This window comes from Rhincodon typus, chromosome 6 (assembly GCF_021869965.1).
Source record: "Rhincodon typus isolate 14 chromosome 6, sRhiTyp1.1, whole genome shotgun sequence".
Lineage (NCBI taxonomy): Eukaryota > Metazoa > Chordata > Chondrichthyes > Orectolobiformes > Rhincodontidae > Rhincodon > Rhincodon typus.
The window spans coordinates 2,464,513-2,490,880 of record NC_063337.1 but is presented as its reverse complement, the minus strand read 5'-3'; the positions used below and the strand labels follow the sequence as shown (position 1 = coordinate 2,490,880).

At 42.6% G+C, this 26,368-nt stretch overlaps 1 protein-coding gene across 1 annotated transcript in view; it reads right to left on the bottom strand.

The window, feature by feature from the left end:
- The window catches only part of numa1 (nuclear mitotic apparatus protein 1), a 56,412-nt gene extending 30,658 nt beyond the window's left edge, over positions 1 to 25,754 (bottom strand). The window contains exons 1-12 of the mRNA XM_048597851.1: positions 25,724 to 25,754; positions 22,307 to 22,395; positions 21,744 to 21,824; positions 20,483 to 20,573; positions 18,939 to 19,053; positions 16,334 to 16,494; positions 13,947 to 14,061; positions 12,660 to 12,777; positions 10,764 to 10,904; positions 9,406 to 9,528; positions 5,704 to 9,000; positions 87 to 128 (exon numbers count right to left, since the gene is read on the bottom strand). Coding sequence (XP_048453808.1) covers positions 87 to 128; positions 5,704 to 9,000; positions 9,406 to 9,528; positions 10,764 to 10,904; positions 12,660 to 12,777; positions 13,947 to 14,061; positions 16,334 to 16,494; positions 18,939 to 19,053; positions 20,483 to 20,573; positions 21,744 to 21,824; positions 22,307 to 22,395; positions 25,724 to 25,754 — 4,404 coding nt within the window. The remainder of the gene's footprint in view (positions 1 to 86; positions 129 to 5,703; positions 9,001 to 9,405; positions 9,529 to 10,763; positions 10,905 to 12,659; positions 12,778 to 13,946; positions 14,062 to 16,333; positions 16,495 to 18,938; positions 19,054 to 20,482; positions 20,574 to 21,743; positions 21,825 to 22,306; positions 22,396 to 25,723) is intronic.
- Between the last annotated feature and the right edge of the window lie 614 nt (positions 25,755 to 26,368).

Genomic DNA, 26,368 nt, shown 5'->3' with positions numbered 1-26,368 from the left:
CTCTTGCTCCAGCATTCTGGAAGACACAATAAAGTTACAATCACAGTACACAGTCAACCAAATCCAACACAAAGTCACATTTTTACCTTCTGGTTCTCTGCAGTCAGCTTCTTCTGCAGTTCTTCAACCTGTACAGAAAGGAGAGAGAAATCAAAATCAGGCAGAGCTCAATTTTTCAGCCATAAGTCCCAATTCCATAGAACAGAAAGCAGGTACAATTCAAGAATTATCAGAGAAGCAGGAAAGCTGATGTTTCGGGTCAAGACCCTTCTTCAGAAATTCTGAAGGCATAACCCATTTCTGAAGAAGGGTCTCGATCCGAAACGTCAGCTTTCCTGCTCCTCTGATGCTGCTTGGCTTGCTGTGTTCATCCAGCTCTACACCTTGTTAAACAGATTCTCCAGCACTGGCAGTTCCTACTATCTCTGTAACAATTCAAGAATTAGTACACAGAATGAGGCAAGGCCACTGGACTTGAATACACTACATATTTTCAAAGTTGCAGATTAGACAAGATGTGTTTGATGTTTCTGGAGATTCACTTGTTGGTCATCTTGGAGAGTTAGAAGTTAACTAAATTCACAACATGCACCAAGCAAATTAAAATTGAATCGGGACAGGTGTTCATCAATATGAACCCAAATAAGGAAAACACAGTGGTGGCAGCTGAAAAGTGAGACAAACCTCCAGGACCAGACTTGGTTTTCATCCCAGGACTTCAAATAAAATTAGTGTTAGTACTGCAAATGCCTCAACTATAACTATGCATTGTTCTCAACTCTGGAACTGCTGTTCTAGATTGGACAATTGCATGTAACTCCACTATTTAAGGTTAACAAGGGCTAATAATATTTCTTGTTGAGAAATTCTGAGCCTATAATTAAGAATAGGTTATAGGAACATAAATAAAGGAACAGGCTATTTAGCCTCTTGAGCCTGTTCCACAGCCAATGAGATCGTTACTGGTCTGTGGCCTAACTCCTTTGGTGCATCTCTCTTAATATCTTTGCTTAACAAAGATTAATCTATCTCAAATTTAAAATTATCAACCGATTCAGCATCCACTCCTGTTTTTGGAAGAGTTCCAAATAGCGATCATTCTGTGTGTACAAGTGCTTCTTAACATCTCTCCTGAATGGTCCGGCCCTAATTCTTAGACTATGTCCCCTGGCTCCAGAATTCCCAGTCAGTGGAAATAGTTTATCTTTATCCACACCATCTTTTCCTGACTGAAGAGCTTGAAGATTTTCAACTGATCAGATTGTCGCTGCAAACAACTGGAAATACAGATGATTTAGTGATAGTGGTTAATAGATGAAAATTGCCACAGCTGCTTTGGTGGTGGACAAAGCTGTTCAGGTGTGTCCGTCTGTCCGTCTTCTCTTCCCCTGGACCAGAAGATCCCTCTTGCTCTGGAAATGTGTTTAACAACCCTGAACAGGTTTGCTAAAATATACAGTTGTGTTTGATTGCATTTCTGGACTATAAAAAGAGAAAAGAGGAAAGGGTAGGTATCCTGGGTTCAAGACTCACCTGCCCCAGAAGGTGATTATAAACAAATGTGTAAAAAGGTAGGTCAGACTTGATAAATCATATTGAAAACTTCGATGAGCTATCCAAACTGGAGACGAAATCTGCAGATGTTATTTATAGATTCCCAGAAATTATTGCTAAGGATTCTCATAGCAGACTGTTAGCATGGATTTGACAAGTTAAATGATTGATCTAGAATCATGGAGTGAATCACAGAATTGTTACAGCACAAAAAGCTGTTTCTAGAGGAGCAATGTACCTAGTACCACTCCCCATCTTCACGCAGTAGCATCCTTCTTTTACAAATATTAATTCTATTCTTTTCTGAAAGCCTCAGTTGAACCTGCTTCCACCAGACTCTCAGGCAACACATTCTCGACTCTAACCATTCGCTGCATGAAATGATTTTCCTTCATGTCTGCATTACATTTTTTGTCAATTACTTCAAATCTGTACCCTCCAGCTCTAATTCTTCCACCAACTGAAACAGGTACCCTGCTGCCAGCATCCCCCCTCCAAAATATATACACTGCCAAGTGAATATTTTCTGCATCCACTCCAAACCTGTCTTTACATCCTTCCTAAAAGGGTATGCTCCCCAAACTGAATACAGTACTCTAGCAGAGGTTGAACCAGTGTTTTATGCAGTTTTAACATAACCTTGCTTTTTCACTAGCCACTACTGATGAAGCCCAGGAGTCTGCATGCTTTTTTTTTTAAAATGGCTCTCTTAACACCTGCTGAAACTTTATGGATCTTGAATTCATGCACACACACGCCCAGACTCTGTTCTTGCACCCCGCTTAGAAGTGTACCCACCTATATTATATTTCTCTTCCCATTTTCTTGCAAAACAAATTACTTCATATTTCTTGGCAATTAAATTTTATCTGCCATTTGTTTACCCTTTCTGACAACCTGTATGTCCTTTTCAAATACTATAGTTCCTCACAGTTAACAATACTTTCAACTTTTGTATAGATTGCAAAGGTCTACATCATCACTATTAAATCAAGAAAAACAAGTAAGATTTAAGGTTCTCGCGAAGATTTGTAGCCTGGGTTGTTGTTGAAATTGTTGGCTTGCTCACCAAGCTGACTGGTTATAGTTCAGACATTTCATCACCACGCTAGGTAACATCATCAGTGCGGTCTCCGATGAAGCAATGTTGTTCTATTCTGCTTGGTATTTATATGATCCAGTCTGTTAAGTTGGGTTGTGTCATTTCCAGTTCTGTTCTGCATGGGTTTGTACATGGGGCCTAATTCCATGTTTGTTGATTGCATTACAGGTCGAAAACCAGGCCTCTTGGAATTCCCATGCGTGTCTGTGGTTGGCTGAGACATGTTGTCACAGTTAAATTGATGGCTTTCATTGTCCGAGCACGCTGAGATGAGGGAAAGTTTGTCATGTCGTTTTGCTGCTAGCTGGTGTTCGTGTATCCTGATGGCTAGTTTCCTTCCGGACTGGCTGATGTAATGTACGTTGCAGTCATTGCAAGGTATTTTGTAAACTGTGTTGATCCTGCATGTCATGGGTATGGGGTCTTTGGTCCTTGTGAGTGTTTGTCGTAGTGTGGCTGTGGGTTTGTGTGCTACCATGATTCCTAGTGGTCGTAGGAGTCTCCTTGTCAGTTCTGATATGTTCTTGATCTCGGGTAATCTGGCCAGTGTATTGGGTCGTATTGTGTCCTCTTGGTGTTATCCATCTAGTAGGCACCTGCGGATGAAGTTGTTGGGATATCCGTGGTTAGCAAAAACCTTGTATAGGTGCTCCTCCTCGTTGCATAGTTCTGGCATGTTGCAGCACGTTGTTGCCCGTTGAACAGTGTCCTAACAACTTTGTTTGTGGACAGTGGGGTGATTGCTGTGGAAATTGAGGATTTGGTCAGGGTGGGATGCCTTCCTATATACTGTGGTTTGGAACTCCCCATTGATCATTCATTCTACCCCGACGTCTAGAAACAGAAAAGTCGATTGTTGTCTTCCTTTTCGCTTGTAAATTTGAGACCAGTGAAAACGTTGTTGATGAGATGGCACGTCTCTTCTAACTTGGTGTGTTTAATGCTAACAAATGTGTCATCCACATATCGGGTCCACAGCTTTGGTTGTATGAAGGGGAGGGTAGTGCATTCCAGTCTTTGCATGACTGCCTCGGAAGTAAGTCCTGAGATAGGTGACCCCATTGATTTGTTTGTATATTTGGTCATTGAAAAAATGAAGTGTGGGTGTGGCATTGGTCCAGTAGTCTGAATATGTTGATGATGGAGCTGTTTGGAGTCTGCATTCCTGCTGCATCCAGTAATGTGGCAAGTGTTTCTTAGCTTAGTGGTATGTCAATGTACGTGGATAGTTCTGTGATGTCAAAGGAGACCATAATCTTGTCGTTGTTGATTTTAATGTTCTTGAGATTGTTAAGGACTTCTTAGGTTGAGTGGATGGAGTGGGGTGAATGATCCATCAACCAGGTATTTCAGTCTCTATTGTAGGTCCTTCGCCAGTTTGTGTGTAGGTGTGCCTGGTAGGGAGACAATGGGTCTGAGGGGGATGTCTGGTTCATGTATTTTGGGTAGGCTGTAGAAAAGGGGTGGGGGGGTGGTGGTATTCGAGCCTTCTGGTTTCATTTTCATGTGGTCTGCCCTGGTTATTCTCAGAATTCTAGAACTCTTGGAAATCCTAGAGGCCTGGTTTTAAACCCGCAATGCAAGCAACAAACATGTGGAATTAGACCCCATACACAAACCAATGCAGAACAGAACCAGAAATGACACAACACAACTTAACAGACCTGATCATATAAACACCAAGCAGAGTAGAACAACATCGCTTCATCCGATGCTGCACTGATGATGTTACCTAGCATGGTGACGAAATGTCTGTATGATAACCAGCCAGCTTGGCGAGCAAGCCAACACCCGCAGCAAGGTCCTAACCCCTGGGTTACTTCACTATAAACATTCCTGCAGTCTGAAAAAACCCACCATTACTCCCCTTTCCTGTCATTCAGCCAATTCTGTTGCTACTGTCTGTTTTAGTCAGGAGCTCTAACTTGGCTCACAGCTGTTGTGTGGTTCTTCATCAAATGGTTTTTGAGATGAACAGTAGGGATAATGGGCAGGTACTCGAATTGACAGAACTTGACTTGCGACTTCCTGCAACAGAATTATCATATTAACTGATTGCGTTTTTTTAAAAAACACATTCTTTCTCGGGGCGAGCGTGTCACTGGTAAAATCATTTGCCCATTACTAATTACCCTTGAACTGAGTGGCTTGGTAAACCACTTCAGAGGGAAGAATCAAGCGCATTGCTGTGGGTCTGGAGTCACGTGGACGAGACCAGGTAAGAACAGATTTCCTTCCTTAAAGAACATTTGTGAACCAGATGACTTTTGCAACATTGACAGTCTGCTGTCATTGAATCTAACTCTCCAAAGGTAGATTTTAAATCCCATCAATAAATCAAGTGGCGATTTGATCCCACCTCCCCAGTGCCAAGACCTCTGCATGAACAGTTCAGTGACATGATCACCATGCCATTGCTTCCCCCATATATTAATATGGACTGTATTTATTATGGTTTGTGTGGTGAAATAGGGATGACAGGCAAGAACATGGCAAATGGGGTGTAATGTGGAAAAATGTGAGGTTAACCACTTTGGCAAAAGACACAAACAAGAGAATAAAACCACACTGGTCAAATGGGCACACGTGTCACGTAATGCATTTGGAAAGCAGTACAAACAAAACCTTTGAATTTTAAAAAGGAGGTTGTAGGAATAGAGAACTTGATTAGAGAAGAAAAATAAACAGATTTATTTTAAGATTTTAATACGTAGGAGCAGACCAATGAGATCATGGCCGATCTGACAATCCTCAACTCCACTCTCCTGCCTTTTCTCCGTAGCCCTCAATTCTGTTACTGATTAAAAATCTATCCCAGCCTTGATTGTACTTAAAGACCTGTGACAGCTCTCTGTGAGAAAGTGAACCTGTGGAATTCTATCCTCGGAGACGGAATTCCTCATTGATCGTAAACATGCAACCCTTTATTCTGAGATAATACCCCTCTGCTCCTGGATTCTCCCACAAGAGAAGACAACTTCATTGCACATACTGTCAAGTTGTCTAACAATCTTGTTGTTTCAGTTTAATACAGAACAACTATTTACCTGTGCGTTCAGCTTTTGCTGCTCATCTTGAAACCTGCGTCGCTCATCCAGGACCATGAGTTTCGTTTTCTCATACTTGCTGGTCGCTTCTTCCACTCTTTTCTGGCTCTCGTCTTCTTTTGCTTTGCTGGCAGCCTCCTGCTCAGCATGGCAAGATTTCAGGTGGTTCAGCTCTTTGGCATGTGCCTCCCGGGCCTTGGCCAGTTCAGCCTCCAGTCTCCCATAGGCCAAGACAGATTCGGAGCTCAGCTGGTTGCTACTCTGCTGGAGTCGCTGTATCTCCTGCTCTTGCTCCTTACAGCGCTCCTTCAAAGATGGCAGCTGCCTGGTCTCCGCCTTCAACTCATTCAGCAGCTTCTTCTGCTGCTCAAGCTCTTCCTGGCGCTGTGACTCAGCTGCCCGCATTGCAGACTGGACCTCTCCCAACTGGCCACGCAACTGGAGCAACTCCTGTTCCATCTGGGCACTTCGTTCTCTGTCTGTTTGCACCTGGCGTTCTAGTGTTGCTTCTGCTAGTCTCCTAGCAGCTAGTTCCTCCTGAAGCCTTTCAGCTGCCTGTTTTTGAGCAGCAATCTCCATTTTAAGGGATGCGTTCTGGAGCTTTGTTGCTTCTTCCGTCGAGTCTCTCTTTTGTGCCTCAGAGGCTTGCTCTGCCCTCAAAGCATCCATGGTTTCCTGTAGCTTCCTGCATGCTTCTGCTTGTGCTGCCACCTTATCTCTCAGCTTCGCATTTTCCTTCTGCTCTTCTGAGGATTTCAGCTGCCAGGTTGGGATTTCCAGCTCAAGGGCGCGAACCTTTTCCTTCTGCTTCGCAAGTTCTTCCAGGTGCAGGGACACTTTTTCCTTCAAGGCCCTTTCCATTGACTCTTTCTCCTTCAGCAAGCCACGGACTAACGACAGTTCTCCCTGTAGCGCTGTCACATGCTCATGGCTGTGAGAACCTTGCGCTGTTTTCTCCGTCTCCAGCTGGGCAATGATGCCCTGTTGTCCTTCACACTTCAGCTCCAGTTCAGCTACTTGTGATTTCAATGCCTCAATATTGCTCAGCCTTTCTTGGCAGAGGTTGCGGGATGCGGAGAGCTCCTTTTCAACGGAGTCCATTTGCTGCTTGTGCTGTCGGACTGCCTCATCACCTGCTGCCAGTTTGGACCCAAGCTCACTTAACTCCTCCTCCTTCTTACTCAAGACCTCTGCATAACGCAGCATCTCCCTTTCCTGGCTGATGATCTTCTCCTTCATGCTTTTCATGGTTGATACCTCTGTTTGGAGTTCATTGATCTTGGCTTGCTGGTGTCTGCTCTGCTCCTGCCATTTCTCAATTTCACCCCTCATCAGTTTCTCCTTGGTCTCCACTTCCTCTCTGGCGGTGCGGGCACTAGAGACCTCACTCTGCAGAGCCACGAGGCGTTCTTGCTGCTCACTGAGAGACTGCTGCAACCTAGCCTCCACCTCAAGCTTGCTCGCCCTCTCAGCCTCCAGTTCTACCTTGGCTGCATCTTTTTCCTTGGACAGTTTGTGCCGCTCTTCCTCCACCCTGGCCAGGCCCTCGGACTGGGATTTCCTCAGCTCTGCCAGCTGGCTGTGCAATGTCCCAACCTCTGCGCGAAGCTCCTCGCTCTGTGCTGCATCCTCTCTTGCCACTTGTCGTGCTTTGGCAAGATTAGCCTCCAGCTTCGAGATTTGGTCCTGTTGCTCACTGCTGTTCTGGCTCACCCGCTCCTCAAGGAGAGCCACCTTTTCCCTTGCCTCACTCAGCTCCTTCTGTATTTGGTCTCGCTCATGCGAGTTTCGCCTGTCCTCCTCCTCCATCTGTGACAGGCGCTGAGATGCTTCCTTCTGAGCAGTCTCAAACTTCTCCTGCCAGCTCAACACCTCAGCCCGAGCCTGGTCTCTCAAAGTTTCTTCTTCCCTAATTTGTGACAGCGCATTGCAAAGTTCCTTCTCCAGTGCTGAGGCCTTGCTCTCTTCCTCATTATTCAACTGGTTTATCCTCGCCTCAAGCCCATTGCTCTTGGCCTTTTCTTCCAGCAGCTCAGCTTGGACTTTCTCCCGTTCTTCCTTTAAACATGCAATAACCTCATTTCCCTGAACTTGTTTTTGTTGAATCACCTCAAACTTTTCCTTCCAAGATGCTACGGTTTCATGAAGCCTCACTTCTTTCTTCTCTTTCTCCTCAACCATCCTCAGGGCATCAGAAAGCTCACTCTGCAGTATGCTGCACCTTTCCATCTGTTCATCCACGGTCTGCTTCATTTCAGCCCCAACCACCTCCTGACGTTTTAATTCTTCGGCTAACTGGGCTCTAACCTGATTACGTTCCTCTGTAAGCCCCTTCACTTCATTTGCCAGTTGGGAACAGCGCTCAGCTTCTAGGGTGTTCCCCTCTTCCCATTGTTTCTTCTCATTTTCTAATGCTTCTATTGTCCCCTGCAGGGAACTGAGCTGCTCCTGAAGGGTCTTGACATTTTGAGCGCTCGCATCAAGACCTGCCAATCTGCTCTTATGCTCCTGTAGTGCGCCTTCAGTCTCCTGCAACCTCATCTTAAGAGCTGCAACCTCTTCAGCATGTCTCTGATTGTGGGCTTCACAAGCCAATTGGAGGCTCTGGTTTTTGGAGTCTGCCTCTGCAGCCTCAGAGCTCAATTCTTTTACCTTCTGTGATAAAGTGTCCCTCTCGCTCCTTAGGTTTTCCACTTCCGACTGGTTACTTTTCAAAACCTGAATCTCTTGAGTGACAAGGTTCAGTTCAGCCTCCTTCTCAGCCTTTAATGTCTCATACTGAGAGATAATGGAAGCCTTCTCGTTATTGATCTTCTGGGATTCTTCCTTCAGGGTGGCCACTTGCTGTGCCATGTTCTCTCGCTCAGCGCCCACCTCTTTCTCAAGTGTTCGCAGTGCTTCTTCTTTTGTCCGCAGGGCTTCGCTGAGCGTCTCTACCTTGGAGTCAAGATCAAGGACGGTTTGCTGGGCTGCTCTCTCTTTGCTTTGAGAATCATCAGCCAGCTGGCGCCTCAGTTTCTTCTCCTCTTCCAATTCCAGGTCCTTTTGCATCAAGGAATTGTTCAGCTTCATGATCTCCACATTCAATGCATCCAGCTGCCCAGTGAGCCTATCTTCCTGAACCCGGGCAGCTTGCTCCAGCTGATCCTTCTGTTCGACCAGTTCACTGATGGACTGCTCGAGGCTACGAATCGTCTCAGCAAGTCGGCTTTTCTCCTCTTTGTGAAGGGAGCTTTCTTGCTCCAGTTCTGCAGTTTTGGCTGTCAGCTGTGATACTTCCGTTTTAAGAGCCTCCAACTGCAATGACAGAAGATTGGGAGATGAAATAAGTCAAATAAGGCAAAACTTTAATTGATTGCATTCCTTCAAATAACAGATTAAGGGGTGATCTAATCAAGATGTTTAAAATGATTTGATAGGGTACAGAGAGATACTACTTCTGCAGCTGGGGTGCATCTGCCAATGAGGAAGGAAGGCAGCATCTTAATTAGCTAGACCGTCATGCGGGGTGATGTCAGGAAGCACTCCTTCACACAAAGGATCATGGATATCTGGAATTATCCTCCAAAAAGCTAAAGTTGTTCTTCAATGCAAATCTTTCAAAATGCTACAGGTTTGTCACCAAAAACTGCTCTGTCGCAATTCTATGATTCGGTGACTTCATGCAGCACAATTTCTCATGTTTTGTACGAAGCAACTTACCTGGAGAATGTCACCCATGACCTCTCCTTTCATCTCAGTGGAACTTTCCCCAGCTGCCTTCAGCTGATCCTCCATTAAGGAGACTTTTCCTTCCAGGATTTGTACTTTTTCTTCCAACAATTTCTGTCAAGTACCAAAGAAAAACCCAAAAAAGGAAACATTTAAAAACTAAAAATTAGCCCCAAAAAAGTGTAGCACCCAATAACATTGCATCCTAAGAAACCAGAAAACAAAAGTCATGACTGAATTCAGGTGATTCCTTAAATAACTATACACTTATATAGCATTTTTCACATCCTCAATACTTTTCATCAGAACAGAAGGTGGCAAACTACACTTATACAGCATCTTTAAAATATTGAACAATTCATAGAACAGTATAGAAGCATCATCAAAACAGAACCACATGCAAAAATATTACGGTGGATGATAGACGTTTTGTCAGAAAGTCAGGATTAAAGGATCGGCTTAGAAGGACAAAAGAGAGGTGGCTCCAAGTATAGAGCCTCAGCATCTGCAAACACAGCCACCAATTGCAAAGAAATTGAGGTCAGGAATGCACAAGAAGCCAGATTGGTAGTTTGAGAGGCTGGAGAATATTATGGAGAGAGAGAAAGACGCTGCCTTATCTGCACCTCGATTTGGATTTCAACTCACTTCACACTCAAAGAAAGCACTACTACAGATAAAAACCAAAAGTAAACCAGCTGAGCTTTTCCAGCAACTTTGTTTTTGTCACTACTACAGATGCTGCGTTGTAGGTGAGTGTCTAGCGCAGCAAGAATCCAGAAACAGCAAGCAAAGCAAATGGCCACAATCTGATGCTTGAGGGAATGATTGAGTGTAGAATGTGGGCAATCAAGAGTGAGAAATAGTTCTGTATCCCTCATTAGAAATCTGTTGTTTCAGTCTCAAAAGTCCTTCAGCTGAGTCCCAGCTTTCACAGCCACTCGGGGAAGAGAGAATTCCAGATTTCCACTCCTCTGTGTGAAAACGTGCACCCTGATATCATCCTTAAACTTTTAAGTTTAAATTAATTATTAAATTTAATTATTAATAATTAAAAATTTAAAGGTAATGCTCCTTGATCTTGAAACATTTCCCTTTCTACCCTATTGAACCCTGTACCATTTTAAGCACTTGCATCACATCACATTTCAGCTAAGCTAAAATCAACACAGACTTTATTTATATGATTCATTGCCTCAATTTAATTTTTCAAATCCTGGTAGTCTCTGATACTGCAATCTATATAAAATTTTACCACTACATCTAGTTATACTTTACGAATAACTGCTCACTTCCTACCACCACCTCCCCAGGACTGTTCGGATTACACTGTTGCAAATAATTCTTACCTTGTCCGAGAGCGTGATACAAAGGTCACTCTCCAGCTGCTTCTGCTTTTCTTCCCAAAGGGGTACAGCTGCCTCGTGCTCATCTGCTAGCTCATTCAGGGCCTTCTGGGACTGGGCCAGACGACTGCTCAAGTCACGAACCTGTGGCATAAGACACACACAGAAGAGTCTCACTACACTCCCAAGGCATCTGCTGACTGGGGATGACTGACTTTGTCATTAAGTGGGAGGAGCAACAGAAATACCAATTCCTTATCAAACCAGTGACCATTCACCTCTGCCACAGGATATACTGCTGAGGTCTCCCAGGATCAACAAGCAATGACAGAGTTGTCAAATGACGACAACCAATCAGCCCACAATCGGAAAATTGACCTGGAGGATTTTGGCTGCCAAAAACAAGGTACACTTGGTTAAACAGAACTATTCTGAAGAAGGATCACTGACTCAAAACCTTAACTCTCCTTTCTCTCCACAGATGCTGCCAGACTGGTCAAGTTTCCCCAGCAATTTCTGTTCTTGTTTCAAATATCTCTCAATGTGCCGCAACAGTGAACAATTTAAAAGTAATTGTGAACACTGACTGAAGTAGCAAAACTGATTACCTCTTCAGCACACAATGAATCCTAATCAACATAAAGAAAACCTTGTCAACTGCTGAATCAATCAAGCTCCATCTGCAAACATAAGTAGTTAACACTAAGAAATAAAAATACTTTAAATATACTGACACATCACATCACTAAATTAAACCTTCACAATGAAGCAGGCAGACTCTGCATTAATCTGCAACAAAGTCTCACAAGTGACAAATTCGCCTGCTAGTGACCACACTCTTTCAGCACTGCTCTACAGCATCAGTCTGAATTATGTATTCTAGTCTTTACAGTGGGACTAGAACCCATGACCCTTTCAGACACCAAATATGAATGGGTTATAACTGAGCCAAGCTGACATTAAAATGAGAAACAGACTGACAAACACATTAGGACTGTGCAGTTTTCATTCTTGAATGGGATATGCATATTGCTGGCCAGGTCAGCATTTATCAACTACCTCTAACAGCCCTTCAGAAGGTGTTGAGCTGCCTTTTTGAATCAATGCAACCTACAGTGCGGTCAGGAAGGAATTTCAAGGATTTTGACCTTGTAATTTTTGAGGAACACTGATATTGCTCCAATTCAGCATGGTGCACGACTTGGAGAGAAACATGCAGGTTGTGGTGCTCCATGTGGCTTCGTTCAGAGGCAGAGCAGGCTCAAGGGACTAAGTGGATTGATTACTCCTGCTCCTAACTAGTTTGTCTGACAGGAAGAATAGATCTGAAGTCTTTCTCCCCCCCACCATAAATCCTTTCTCAACTCCGTTAAAGATTCATTTACTTTTTTGAAAATGCAGTTTTGGACATGTGCGTCACTGGCTGGGGCAGCATTTATTGCCCATTCCTAATTGCCACTGAGAAGGTGGCAGTTAGCTGCCTTCTTGAACTGCTCCAGTCCATGTGCCTCAGGTAGAGCATTCCAGAATTTTGACTCAGCAACATTGCAGGAACAGTGATATATTTCCAAGTCGGGATGATGAATGGCTCAGAGAGGTACACTCCGGTGGTGATATTCCCACATATCTGCTGACTTAGACTTCAATTATGTCTTGGGCATGGATTTGGAAGGTGCTGTGTAATTTTCTACATTATACTATTTCAAAAGTCCTTTACTGGGTATAAAAGTACTTAGGGATGCTCTGAAATTGTGAAAGAGGCTTTGGAAAGCATTTTTTTTTAAAACCTTCTACTGCCCCTAAGGCACAAGTCTTAAAAATGTATGGCAGCAATAGATCCACCCAAGGACACTTCTTTCAAGAATCAGGAAACAATAGCACAATAACTAAAAATTATACCTTGTATGAAAGATCTCCATTTTCTTCTTCAAGCTTATCGATCTTTCTTTCTGTTTGGTTTTTCTCAGTTTTCAGATCCTGGCACTGCTTCTGAACATCACGCAGTCGATTTAACAAACTGGGTCGAAGGGGAAGGTTTTCAATGGTTAAAGCACTCAAAAAATAAATAGGCAAACCAACAGCAAAATAAAAATACCTTCAAAAGGTGGGAGCCTATGACTTTTTCTTCTTCACTCCCCCTCTACCCTGCAACCGCCCCCAATGCCAGGAACCAAAGAAACAAAACTGTAAATAAAATCCATCAACCATTGGACCAAGTGGGAGAAACATCAGGCCTAGGACCCCGTGCAATATCTCAACTGTGCCACTGAATACCAGCACAGAGCAAAGGGCATAGTAACTGAAAGGAACTCTCCTTACTTCTAACTGCCACATTGGGATGCACGATTGGACACTTAGAAACTCAGATATTGAAGTCAAAGCTTTGGGTTTTAAAAGCTGGTAGGGTGGAAGAGGGAACTGATACCACTAAATGGCTCATGGTTGTCCAGTTTGCACAAGAAGAACAAACTAAAAGGTGGTGAATTAAGGGTAAAAAAAAAAAAATCAAGCTTCAAGTTTTATGTCTGAGGATTAGGATGGAAAAGCAGAGAAGTTACATTAAATCTGCAAAATCTTGACGGGGCCACATAGAGTACTGTGTCTCCATATTAAAGGGAGGATGTGAAGACACTTGGAAGAGGTGCAAACTTGATTCACTATAAAAATATCAGTATGGAGAGGTTACGCTGATCAGGAAATAGTGAACAAGCTGAAGCTCTTTTTTCTAGAGCAAGGAAGACTGCAGAGTAACGCAATCAATGTTTTTACATAATGAAAGGGGTTGATAGGGTACGCACAGAGAAAATATTTCAACTCATGCATGAGACCATTAAATGTCAATTAGTTGTAATAAAACTCAAGGGATATTTAGAAGCTTTTACTTTTAACACGTCTAGAAAGTGGTCAGAATGTACAACTTGTTTCACTGAATGCATCCATTGTGTTCATCTTAAAGGGAAAGCAAATAAACAAGGAGGAAGGAACCGGATGATAGGATGAGATGGAGGGTTGTAAGCAGTTTGCACGATGCATGAGTACAGACATGAACCAGGGAAGATAAGGCCCCTTTTCCATACTGTAAATACTACATTACTTATGTACTCCCCTCTGATCACCATATTAGGGTCCCGTGAGCTGTTCTGTGCTTTCCTGCCTTTAGAAAAGATTTCAGGACTGCAGGGATACCTTTCATATTTATCCCTCATATTGCTGAGTTCATCAGAATCCTCCTCGCTGGTCTGTTTCTCAGTCAGTTTCACGAGACGCTCAACCTTCTGCTGCATGATTGAGATCTGTGTTTCTAGTGAAAGAGAACAAGGAAATCACAGAGGCAGCATGAAGGTAAATCTTCTCCACTTGCTTACAATTAGCTCTGGTGTTGGCAATCCCCCTCCCCCCAAGTCAACACTATCACCTGCACTAACCACTCTCATTCAAAGGGTCAGTAATTCTCAACAAAACAACTATAGCTCACACAATGCAGTAATCCCACTCCCCTCGCCAACCCTGAGGGCTGCTCATCTGACCATGCAGCACTCGCTCAGTGCTGCACTGCAAATGTCAGACTGGATTACAAGCCCAAGACTCTGCAGTGTGTATGAACACAGGACCTGCTGGCTTACAGGTGAGCGCTGCCCACCTGAGCCATACTGAGTCCTGTTTAGAGAATAGATATATATGAAAGGGAGAAATAATTACCATTTATACAATACCTTTCATAATCTTGAACTATCCCAAAGCAGTTTTATAGCCAATGAAATACTTTCAAAGTGTAGCTACTCTTATAATGTAGGAAACACAGAAACCAATTTGAACACAAGTTCCCATGACCATGATAAAGATGATGGCCAAAATACTTAAACTGAAAGATAAACATTTGACAGAACATCAGGAGAGTTTGAATGATGCTGGTAGGATCTCTCATGTCGACCTGAGAGCAAAGACTTGGTTTAATGTCTCATCCAAAAAAGTAATATTGCAGAATATTCTCATTACTGACTCAGTGTGTTAACCTGTGTATTTTGGTATTCATTCATAGGATGTCAGCATCACTGGCAAGACTAGCATAAGATAACCCTTTTCAAGATCATTTAACGATGGGTAAGATTCAACCCTGTGCTTTGGGTCTAAGGTCACGTGAATACCAAACCAGATAGGAATGGCAGGTATCCTTCAGTAAGGGATACTAGTGAACGAAATGCATTCTAATGACAATTGATGACAATTTCATTGTTATCATAACAAAGACCAGCTTTCAATTCCACATTTTATTCAGTGAATTTAAATTCCACAAGCTGCGACAGCGGGACTTAAGCCTATGATCCCACAACTTTGGCCTAGCCCTAGATTTTGTGCTCAGGTTGCTGAAGTGGGTCTCACTCAGAGGTAGGAGTGCTACTCACAGAAGTCACCAAAAAATATAATCGTGAAAAGAGTCACAATCAAATCCAAGCCACGTTTATGCACAACCTGGGGAGTTACCAGATGAACGTGCCAGAGAGGAGCAGTCCATTGGGTGGATTCATTCATTCTCCTCCTCTTCTTACTCCTGAGCCGAGGTTTTTTAAATTCATTTGTGGGATGGGGGTTGTCACTGGCTGGGTCAGCATTCACTGCTCATCCCCATTTGCCCTTGAGAAATTGGTGGTGAATTGCCTTCTTAAACTGCTGCAGTCCATGTACTGTAAGTAGACCCACAAAATTATCTCCTCAACTGGTTCATAGAAACATAGAAAAAGGAGTTGATGTAGGCCATTCAATATGGCCATGGCCAACCATCCATCTCAGTACCCTGTTCCTGTTCTCTTCCCATACCCTTTGATCCCTTTACCCCAAAGGACTATATCTATCTCCGTCTTGAAAAGATTTACTATTTGGGCCTCAACCACTCTCTGTGGCAGAGGATTCCACAGGAGAGGGAAATTCCTGCATCTACCCTGTCTAGTCCTGTTAGAATTTTATAGTTTTCTATGAGACCACACTCATTCTATAGTCCTAACCAATTCAGTCTTTCTTCAAACATCAGTCCTCCCATCCCAGGAATCAGTCCAGTCACTAATGTCCCTTAAGGAAGGAAACTTGCCATTCGTTCTCAGTCTGGGTCTATACGCATGTCAACAGAGTCAACTGTAAACTTCCTTCTGAACTGTTTAGCAAGCCACTCAATTATAATCAAACAGTTACAAATATTGACTGTAAGGAAGCTCACCACCACCCTCTCAGAGCAACTAGCAATGGGAAACAAATGCCCAGCAACACCAATGTATCATGAATGAGAATGTAAAAAGAAAATGCAACGGCTCAGTGACAGGGCCGTTATCAAGTCTCTGTTTGGTTGTCATTTGCGCTAGTAGACACAACGTCTGTGCCAACTATCATTGATTCAGGATGATTACAGTACACACCAGCTACAAGATGCACTTCAGCAGATCCCCAGCCCTGTAACCACCATTAGTGAGGACAACAAACAAGAGAATGCTTTGGGAATACAGTCACCTCAAGACTCCTCACTCACATTGCACAAGCAATACATCCAAAGAAACCAATCTGTGGGGGAATGTAATTTCTGTTACCTTTCTCGGTAAGCAACTTGCGGGCTTCTGTCAGCTCGATCTCCAAATCATCACGCAGTGTTCGTGCATCTGCAAGCTGTCTCTTCATCCGCCGCACCTGGACTAATGGGGTCTGCATGAAGTCCCGCATGGGTGACGTTGGAGAGTTAGATGGTGCAGAACTGCAAAAAAATGGAAGCATTGAGATAACAACCACAAAAACATTGCAGACCCTTTCTTTAGATCTTTGAGCTAATAAACTCTGTTCATTTGGAACCGGTAAATACCTAGAATAGCTCTCAAGTAAAACAGTGATTCACAACATTCACAGTCTCCAGCACTCGGCAGCCAAGTTTGAGACACAGCAGAGTGAACAGTCAGCTATACAAGATGGCAACTATAACATGTTAACAATTTTAAAAATGAGTTCAGCTCCAGTTATTTGATCATGGATGCCTGACGAACAAAACTTGTACCGTGACAATAGCTGAAAAATAAATGGAAGTGGGAAATTCATAAAAAGAAGTCTCAAATAATAGCAGGGCTAAAACAGTTCAAGTACAAAAACAGTTCTCACATCATTGCTATGCGTTCAAATCATGTTGGAATCATCCTGAACATGGAAAATCACTTTCGACCATCTGTTGCAAGACTTCTGGGGAGGTTAATATGTGCTGTGGACAAAGGGGAACCAATGGATGTAATGTCCTTGGATTTCTAAATGGTGTTTGATAAGGAGCCCCATAAAAAGTTATTGCACAAAATAAAAGGTCAAACGTGTATAGGGTATCACTTTTTTTTAAATCATTCGCGGGATGAGGGCTAGGCCAGCATTTATTGCCCATCCCTAAATGCCCAGAGGGCAGTTGAAAGTCAACCACAGAACTGTGGATCTGGAGTCACATGTAGGCCAGACCAGGTAAGGATAGCAGTTTCCTTCCCTAAAGGGTATTAGTATGGGCCTTCTCATTCTATTTCCATATTGGCATGGAAAGATAATTGACTGGCTAAAAGGAAACAGTAGATGTAAATGGGTCTTTTTCAGGTTGGCTAGATGTAAAAAGTGATGCGCCACAGGGAATGGTGCTAGGACCTCAACTGCTTACCATTTATATACATGACTTAAGTGAAATGACTGAAGGTATGGTTGTTAAGTTTGACGACACAAAGATAGGTAGGAAACCAAGCTGTGAAGGGGCAAGGTGGTTATAAAAACAAACTGATAGGTTAAATGTGCAGGCAAAAATGCGATAAATGGAGGAGGGGGAAATACGTCATATTGTCTATTTTGGCAGGGAGAAGCATATTACCTAACTGTCGAGATATTACAGAGCTCCAACCTGCAAATGGATCTTGGTGCCCTATGCACAAACCACAAAACGTCAGCATGTCAGCACAGCAAATAATTAGAAAAGTTAATGGACTGTTATCACGTATCACAAGGAAAACTAAAAGCAAAAGTTGGGAGGTTATGTTTCAGTTATACAGGACACTGGTGGGCCTACAACTAGACTACAGTGCATAGTACTGGTCCTTATTTAAGGAAATATGTAAATACATTGGAAAGAATTCAGAGCAGGTTTAATAGACTAACACCTGGAATTGGCAGGTTGCCTTATAAAGAAAGGTTAGATAGGCTAGCCTTGTACCTGCTAGAGTTTAAAAGATTAAAAGGTAGATTGGTTGAAAGAAAATCCTGAAGGTTCTTGACCAGTTAGCTGTGGACAGCATCCAGGGTTGTCCATTTAAAAGAGATAAGGTGATTTTTCTTCTGAGGGTCACAACTGTTTGGAACATCTGAAAACATGGTGGAAGCAGAATATTTTCAAGGCAGAGAAACAAAAGGGTAAAGCTAGTTGTCTGTGAAAAGCTGACCGAGAGTAGACGCTGGAATGCAATTTCTAGAAAAGTACAGTCCCAATTCAGAGACTCAAATGTGAGCAGTCATTGAGGCAGTCCACGGTTGAGTAGCTCAAGAATATTCTGAAGTTACACCTTTGAAGAGAAGAATTTGGAATCTCTTGTACAATTTTAATGATTCACCATGTCACTAATGGCTGGGGGATTGCTGAGAAATCCATGCCATCTGTCATGGCTGCATTTGTTTTCTGATGTGCTCTGGGGGGTGCTTGACCACAGAGTGTCTGTTACCCATATTTACCTCAGATCATATTTCAACAGCGGATTACAATTAAGTGGCAAACATATTGATGATCGTATCACTATCCTCGTCTTGTATTGTAAAGTTTACTGTTTGATTGAAACTATGGGATCCTGTGGCTTTCATGGCTTTATCTTATCAAGCATCTGGGGTCTCACTCTTTGCTTACGTTAAAATGTAACTGGTACCCCAGCCAACTGTAACATAAATTTGGCCATTTAGTCTGGAATCCTAACAACTGGTGTTAGTAAATATGAAATAAAGGAGTTAGCATGAAAATCAGCCATGATAAAATAGAGAGGCTAAACAGTCTACTCCTGTTCCTATTCCTCGTATAACTGAATACTTTAATATTGACAATATATACAGGCAATGATTTTTCCTTTAAGTACAATACAACAGGTTATTTTAAATGGTGGGAGGCAGAGTGTGTCTAGGACACCAGAATCATGTCAGAGTACTGACCTGTACACACTGGATGCTAAAAATTTTGTTTTATGCCCTCCAGTTTTCTCACAGAATGTTGGCGAATCAGTCTCATCTGAACTGGCGCTGAATAAACGGGCGACTGGAGATGTGGCTAAAAAAGGATAAAGTTAAAAATAAAACATTAAAGAAAGTCAAGCTGAGGTTTTTAATTTTGCATTCTTGTAATCTCTTGAATAAGGAAGTTTAATTGGTATTGAGGTTTATGGGCCTTTGAAGGAAGCAGATAGTGTGGCAGAGAAAATGGGACAGGGGGCTAAACAAAGAGGGGCAGAGTCATGAAGTAAAGGGAGTGGAAATCTAAAACACCTTCTCTCCCAAAAAGCTGTTGAGCCTTGGAGAAAGTCAACAGACAAGTTCAAAACAGAGACAGATAGGTTTTCATTTAAATTAATTTCACTTAAACTGAGAAAAACTGCAGGAAGCTACAACACAAAAGGGACTTGGGGGTACTTGTGCATGAGACACAAAGCTAGCACACCAGGGTGCAGCAGGAAATCAGGAAAGCTAATGAAACATTGGCTCTTATTTCAAAGGGGGCTGGAGTACAAGAGTAGGGAAGTCTAACTGCAAAGTGCTAATAAGACCACACCTGGAGTAGAGATCAGTTTTGATCCCCTTATTTAAGGAAAGACATCATTTCATTGGAGGCAATTCACAGAAGGTTCACTAGGAAGATCCCTGATATGGAGGAATTGTCTTTTGAGTAAAAGGTTAAACCGGTTTGGGCACTCAACAACAAAACAAAACCAGGAACTGCGGATGCTGGAAATCCAAAAGAAAAACTGAAATTGCTGGAGAAACTCAATTAGTCTAGCAGCATCTGTGGGGAGAAAGCAGAGTTAATGTTTCATGTCCAGTGATAACTGACTGTAGCTAGGAAAAGGTGGGATGTGTGTTGAAGATGAAATGACAGGAGGCAGAAAGAGTAAATGATAGGTGGAAATAGAGCCCAGACAGCAAGCATACTGGCTGTTGGGCAGGCAAAGGAATGGGTAATAGTCAGCCTGGGGGAATCAATAGCTGCTAATAGGGACCAATAGTAGCTGACAATGGGCCTAAGCATCTTCTTCCATGTCCTATTCCAATTTTAATGGGATGTGAGAGGATGTTTCCCTTCATGGGAGAGCCTAGCACCAGAGGGCATAGTCTCAGAATAAAAGGGTTACAATTTAAGGCTGAGATGAGGAAGAATTTCTTCTCCCGAAGAGTTGTCTCTCTTTGACACTCCTTGTCACAGAGAGCTGTGGGAGCAGAGTCCTTGCTTATATTTAAGGGCTGATATTGATAGATTCATGATCAGTAGGAGACTCACGTGTTATGGGGAAAGGGTGGGAAAGTGGATATGAGGAATACTGGATCAGCAATGATCTTATTGAATGGAACAGCGGTGTTGAGCACCAAATAGCCTACTTGTATTCCTATGGTCTGTACGTATGAAAATGATTTACAAATAATAGCTTGCATGCTGTTGAGACAAAGTTATCCCCTGCAAAGTAATTTTTCAAAGAAATATAAATTACCTCTACTCCGCAAGAATGCAGCCAAGTTATTATCCAAATAAATTCCTTCTTCATTGTCGAGAACATAGCGAAGCATTCCCACAAGTTCACCCTGTGAAGGAAACAGAGGCGCGGATAAGTCAATTCCAACTTTTAAGATCAACAAAATAGAAACAAGGGATGTCATGTTGAGGTTGCACAGGATGTTGGTGAGGCCCTTTTGGAGTACTGTGTGCAGTTCCGGTCACCCTGCTAGAAGGATAATATTGGAGAAGATTTAGAAAAAAATTTACCAGCACGTTGCCAGGACTGGAGGGTTTGAACTACAAGGACAGGCTGGGACTTTTTCCACTGAAGCTTGAGGAGTGACCTTATGGAGGCTTATAAAATCATGAGGTACATAGATAGAGTGAATAATAAAGATCTTTTTCCTAGGGCAGGGGAGTTCAAAGCTAGGGGGCATATTTTAAGGTAACAGGAGAAAGATTTAAAAGGGACCCGAGGGACAACTTCTTCACACAGAGGGTGGTTTGTATGTGGGATGAACGGCCAGAGAAAATGGTAGATTCAGGTACAGTTACAACATTTAAAAGATACTTGGAGAGGTACATGAATAGGAAAGGTTTAGAGAGAAATGGGCCAATTGCAAGCAAGTGGGACTAGTTTAGTTTGAGAAACTTGGTCAGCATGGACTGTTTCCGTGCTGTACGATTCTAAATCTCTGCATAAAGTTTCAGGAAGCAAAGAACAATCTAAATTCAAGAACAGGCCTTAAAAAAAAATTATATATAGATTTGATGTTGTGTGTTGCGTAATGAATATTTAGAATAATGTTATTTCAACAACAGGAGAATAAACAGGCACAAAAACAGAACTTGCTGGAGAAAGTGAATGCTGAATAAACGGGTAGTCTGTTTGCTATGGAAACATTTCCCAGATTCAAAGCACATTATCTACCCCAGCTGAATATTCCTTCCATAAGCACTATCCCATCCTTGCTAAACTCTGGTTCCACAGACACCAGCCACTCTACAGCACTTTGATCTCCAGCTATACAAAACTTTTGATCTTCTCCCTAGTGCCCAGGCCAATAATAATTTGAATAAACATCACCATACTGTGGCAATGCTGTCACCACAGGGATTATAATGGTTCAATGAGAAGACCAAACACCACGTTCAAAGGCGAACAAGTAGCTGGCTTGCCAGTGTCACCCAAATTCGGGGGGTGGGGGTGGGGAGTGGCAGTGGTTGGTGGTGGTGGTATGATGTATCTGCTTTACCTGGGTGTCTATATCAAGAGATTCAAACTCGCACAGGTTTTGCTTGGCCATGGTGTGGAGATGAAGTAAGAGGACTGCCACCTACAAAAAACACAAAAAGAATGATTAGAAGTCTCACTTTCTCATCTCAACTTCAGCTGGCGCACGCTGGTTAGGCAATACTTGCCACATTATTTTGCCAGATCAATCCCATTGTGTTTTCACTAATTTGGTCAATGCCCATCAGTGGCCATACTGCAGAGCTCTCGGCCATATTAATGGCACAGAATACATGTCCCAGCCTTTACCTTGAGGAAATCCAGATACAACAAGCCATTGAGAAATGCAAGCTCTCCTCACACCTGCAGCCCTCTTGTCCAAAAGGCACCGAGAGTCAACAGCTTTTTTTTCTTGGTTTAAGATAATCAAAGACAACTTTGCTCCTTGGAAATGATAGAGTTGCATAGAGTACTATTCTTCTGCTTGAAAAGAATTAAGAACAGCTAAAGACTCTCAAGCCTGTGCCATCAGGGTCACATCTGACCACTTCAGGTAACAAGCAGACACAACCCAGACCAGCTCACCTTCGCCATTTCAAGCTCCACATCCTCTGTATGCAAGATCTTCTGCCAGGAGACCACATTTCCAGCAGCAGGGTGAGACCTGCGCAGCTCTGCAGTTAAGGAACAGGAACGTGGATGTTACTGTTCAGAGTTACAATGGTTAAAAGTACAGATGAAAATCATTAACATTCTTTGGTGCTATCAGTGAAAATTTGTAAATCATAAAGCAATTGAATTTGCAACTTATTGTCACCTGTGTAAGCTTCTAAGATTTCTGAGCTTCCCTAATTCGCGTCCCTTGTGTCCCTGATTTCCACGGTTCCACTATTGAGGTCCAATGCTCTGGTATTCCTTCCCTATCAACTGCCTCTCTCGACCACTGTCTCCTTCTCCAAGTCATATCTTAAAATCGCCCAAGTGCACAGGTTTATGGTCATTTCCCCCTCTAATATTGCTTTGTTCCAGGGATGAGGGATTTCAGTTACAAAGATAGATTAGAGAAGTTAAGAGAGCTCTCCTTGCAGAAAAGAAGGCTAACCAGTGATTTCATTGAGGTATTTAAGATCGTGAGGGATGTAGACAGAAGAAAGAGAGAGAAACTGTTTCCACTTGTAAAGGGACCAAAAATGAGAGGACAAAGATTTAAAATGATTGGCAAAAGGTGCAAATGCAACACGAGGAAAAATTTAATCAAGCAGAAAGTGGTTAGGGTCTTGAATTTTTCTTTAATTCATTAACAGGATGAGGGAGTCACTGGCTAAGCAGCATTTATTGCCCATCCCTAATTGCCCAGAGGGCAGTTAAGAGTCAACCACATTGCTGTGGGTCTGGAGTCACATGTAGGCCAGACCAGGTAAGGATGGCAGTTTCCTTCCCTAAAGCACATTAGTGAACCAGATGGGTTTTCCCAACAATCAACAATGGACTGATGGTCATTAGATTCTTAATTCCAGATATTTTATTGAATTCAAATTCCACCATCTGCCATGGCAGGATTCGAACCCGGGTCCCCAGAACGTTATCTGGGTCTCTGGATTAACAGTCCAGCGATGATACCACTAGGCCATTGCCTCCCCAATTTACTCTGGCAACATTAACAGGAGGGGAATGTGCTGCTTAAAAGAGTGGTGAAGGCAGGTTCAGCTGAAACATTCAAAATTACCTGAAAGGAAGTTATGAAGGGTTGTGGGGAGAAGGCAAGACAATGGCACTGAGTAAAATGCTAATTCAGACAGCCAATGCAGACACAATGGGCTTTTTTGAAAAATGGATGTTTTGAAGAAGTGGAAAAAGAGGATTGATGAAGGCAGAGCAGTGGATGTGATCTATATGGACTTCAGTAAGGTGTTCGACAAGGTTCCTCATGGTAGACTGGCTAGCAAAGTTGGATCACATGGAACACAGGAAGAACTAGCTATTTGAAAAAAGAACTGACTCAAAAGGTAGAAGACGGAGGGTGGTGGTGGAAGATTGCTATCCAGACTGAAGGCCTGTGACCAACAGTGTGCCACAAGGATTGGTGCTGGGTCATTTATGTAAATGATTTGGACGTGAATATCGAAGGTATGGTTAATAAGTTTGCAGATGACACCAAAATTGGAGGTATAGTGGACAGCAAAGAAGGTTACCTCAGAGTACAACAGTATCCTGATCAGATTGGCCAATAGGATGAGGACTGGCAGATGGAGTTTAATTTAAATATACGTGAGGTGCTGCATTTTGGAAAGGCAAATCAGGGCAGGACATATACTGGTAAGGACCTGGGTTGTGCTGCTGAACAAAGAGACCTTGGCGTGCAGGTTCATAGCTCCTTGAAAGTGAGTCGCAGGTACAGAGGATAGTGAAGAAGGCGTTTGGTATAATTGCCTTTATTGGTCAATGCACTGAGTACTGGAGTTGGAAAATCATGTTGTGGCTGTACAGGACATTGGTGAGGCCACCTTTGGAATACTGCGTGTAATTCTGGTCTCCTACTATAGGAAGGATGATGTGAAACTTGAAAGGGTTCAGAAAAGACTTACAAGGATGTTGCTAGGAGTGGAGGGTTTGAGCTATAGGGAGAGACTGAATAGGCTGGGGCTATTTTCCCTGGAGCATTGGGGGCTGAAGGAGGTTTATAAAATCATTAGCGGTATAAATAGGGTAAATAGACAAGGCCTTTTCCGCAGGGTGGGGGAATCCAAAACTAGAGGGCATAAGTTTAACGTGAGAGGGGAAAGATTTAAAAGGGACCTACGGGGCAACTTTTTCATGCAGAAGGTGGTGCATGTATGGAATAAGCTGCCGGAGGAAGTGGTGGAGGTTGGTACAATTACAAAATTTAAAAGGCATCTGGATGGTCATATATCTAGGACAGGATTAGAGGGATATAGGCCAAATGCTGGTAAATGGGACTAGATTAATTTAGGATATCTGGTCAGCATGGCTGAGTTGGACCGAAGGATGTGTTTCCATGCTATATATCTCCATGACTCTATGAATAGCCTCCCTGTGTGATTCATTAGATTTATGACTTGATGCCAAATTCAATCCTCGTCTGATTATGTTTTTGTTGTTCTACTAAAACAGAACCCAGAACCAAGTTCCCCTCAAGGTAATTACAGATGAGGAAGGTTTTCACTCAATCTTAAGTTGGTGATGTAAAGTGACCTTGCCATTTCCCTCCAATGCTGTATATAATCTTTCGCATAAATTATCCCAGGATGTCACCTTCACAATCTTATCTGAAGTTCATTTCATGTAGTGATCACTGCCCATGAAACATTCCGTAAATTTCACCTGTTTTAATAATGTCTAATTATACTACATGCACAGAACAATAATTCAGGTTCACTTCCCCTATTTCTTTATATATACTTTGAGAAGGATGATAACAGAACTGATAGATCATGCCCATCAGGAAAGGCTGAACAGTCTGTGGCTCTAACTCTCTATAATTGAAGGCTGATGGGTGACACTGATATAGAGGTCTTCAAGATTATGAAAGGTTTTCAAAGGGTACGATAAAAGAGAAGCTCCCATTATGGAAGACACCAAAATACAAGTAAGTTACAAATAAACCCAGAGATATTTCTTTACACAGGGTGTTGAGAACATGTAAGTTGAGTAAATAGTATAGAAACAATTATTTGGCAGTATGGAACTTGAGCACTGTTGGGGAAAAAAGACACTTCGTCAAATATTTTTGCTTTGCACTCATCTGAACACTTGCAAGAAATACCAATGTAAAGGGGGAACAACATTTTACACTATAGAAGGGATTGCTGATTGTTGAAGTGGGCTCCACTTACCACAGAAGTAAGTATTTTTTTCAGCAATACAAAATCAGTTAGATCTATTTAGGGGGAGCTAGATGAGCACATAAGCGAGAGAGGAATGGGAGAACGTGCTGATAGGCTGAGCTGAAATTGGTAAGAGGTTTGTGTGCAGCACAAACACCAACACTGATCAGGTAGCCTGACTCATCCATTTTTGTGCTATAGGATCTAAACAAGATCATGATTCTCTCTCTTGGATGATTTCCTGCAATGAGTTACTATCATCTTGTTTCTGCTGACTTATTACTGAGGTGTAATCTGATCAGATTTCTACAGATGTGTATCAAGCCTTCCAGGACCTTTACTCAAATGTTGCAGCTGAGGACTCTTCTAGACTTTCCTTGTCTCTTTCATCATCCACATCTGCTCCAGGAGATCAATTTACTCTGGTGACATTAACTGGACGGTGAATGGGTGTGTAAGCATGGATTCAGGATCATGGAGGGAGATGAGAAGATACCTTAGAAGAATTCCATGCTTTTCAGAGAGTGGGAGGCCTGCAATTTCACACACCACCAAATCAATTAGACCTGACATTTTTCACTTTGACTGTGGAATGTTTTTGGTTTGTATTCTCATTCCAGGCATCTTTGGCACAAACAGCATTATTGCTTGGTCACAGATGGTCCAACGTATTAGCACATGTTCTTGTTAATTAGAGACTAATCATTAGAAATGTACGCAAGTGGTGGGCAAACACTGGTTGATTCACTTGTGCTCTTGTATAAAGAAGCAGACTGAAATCCCAAAACCAGTCCAGCTCGTC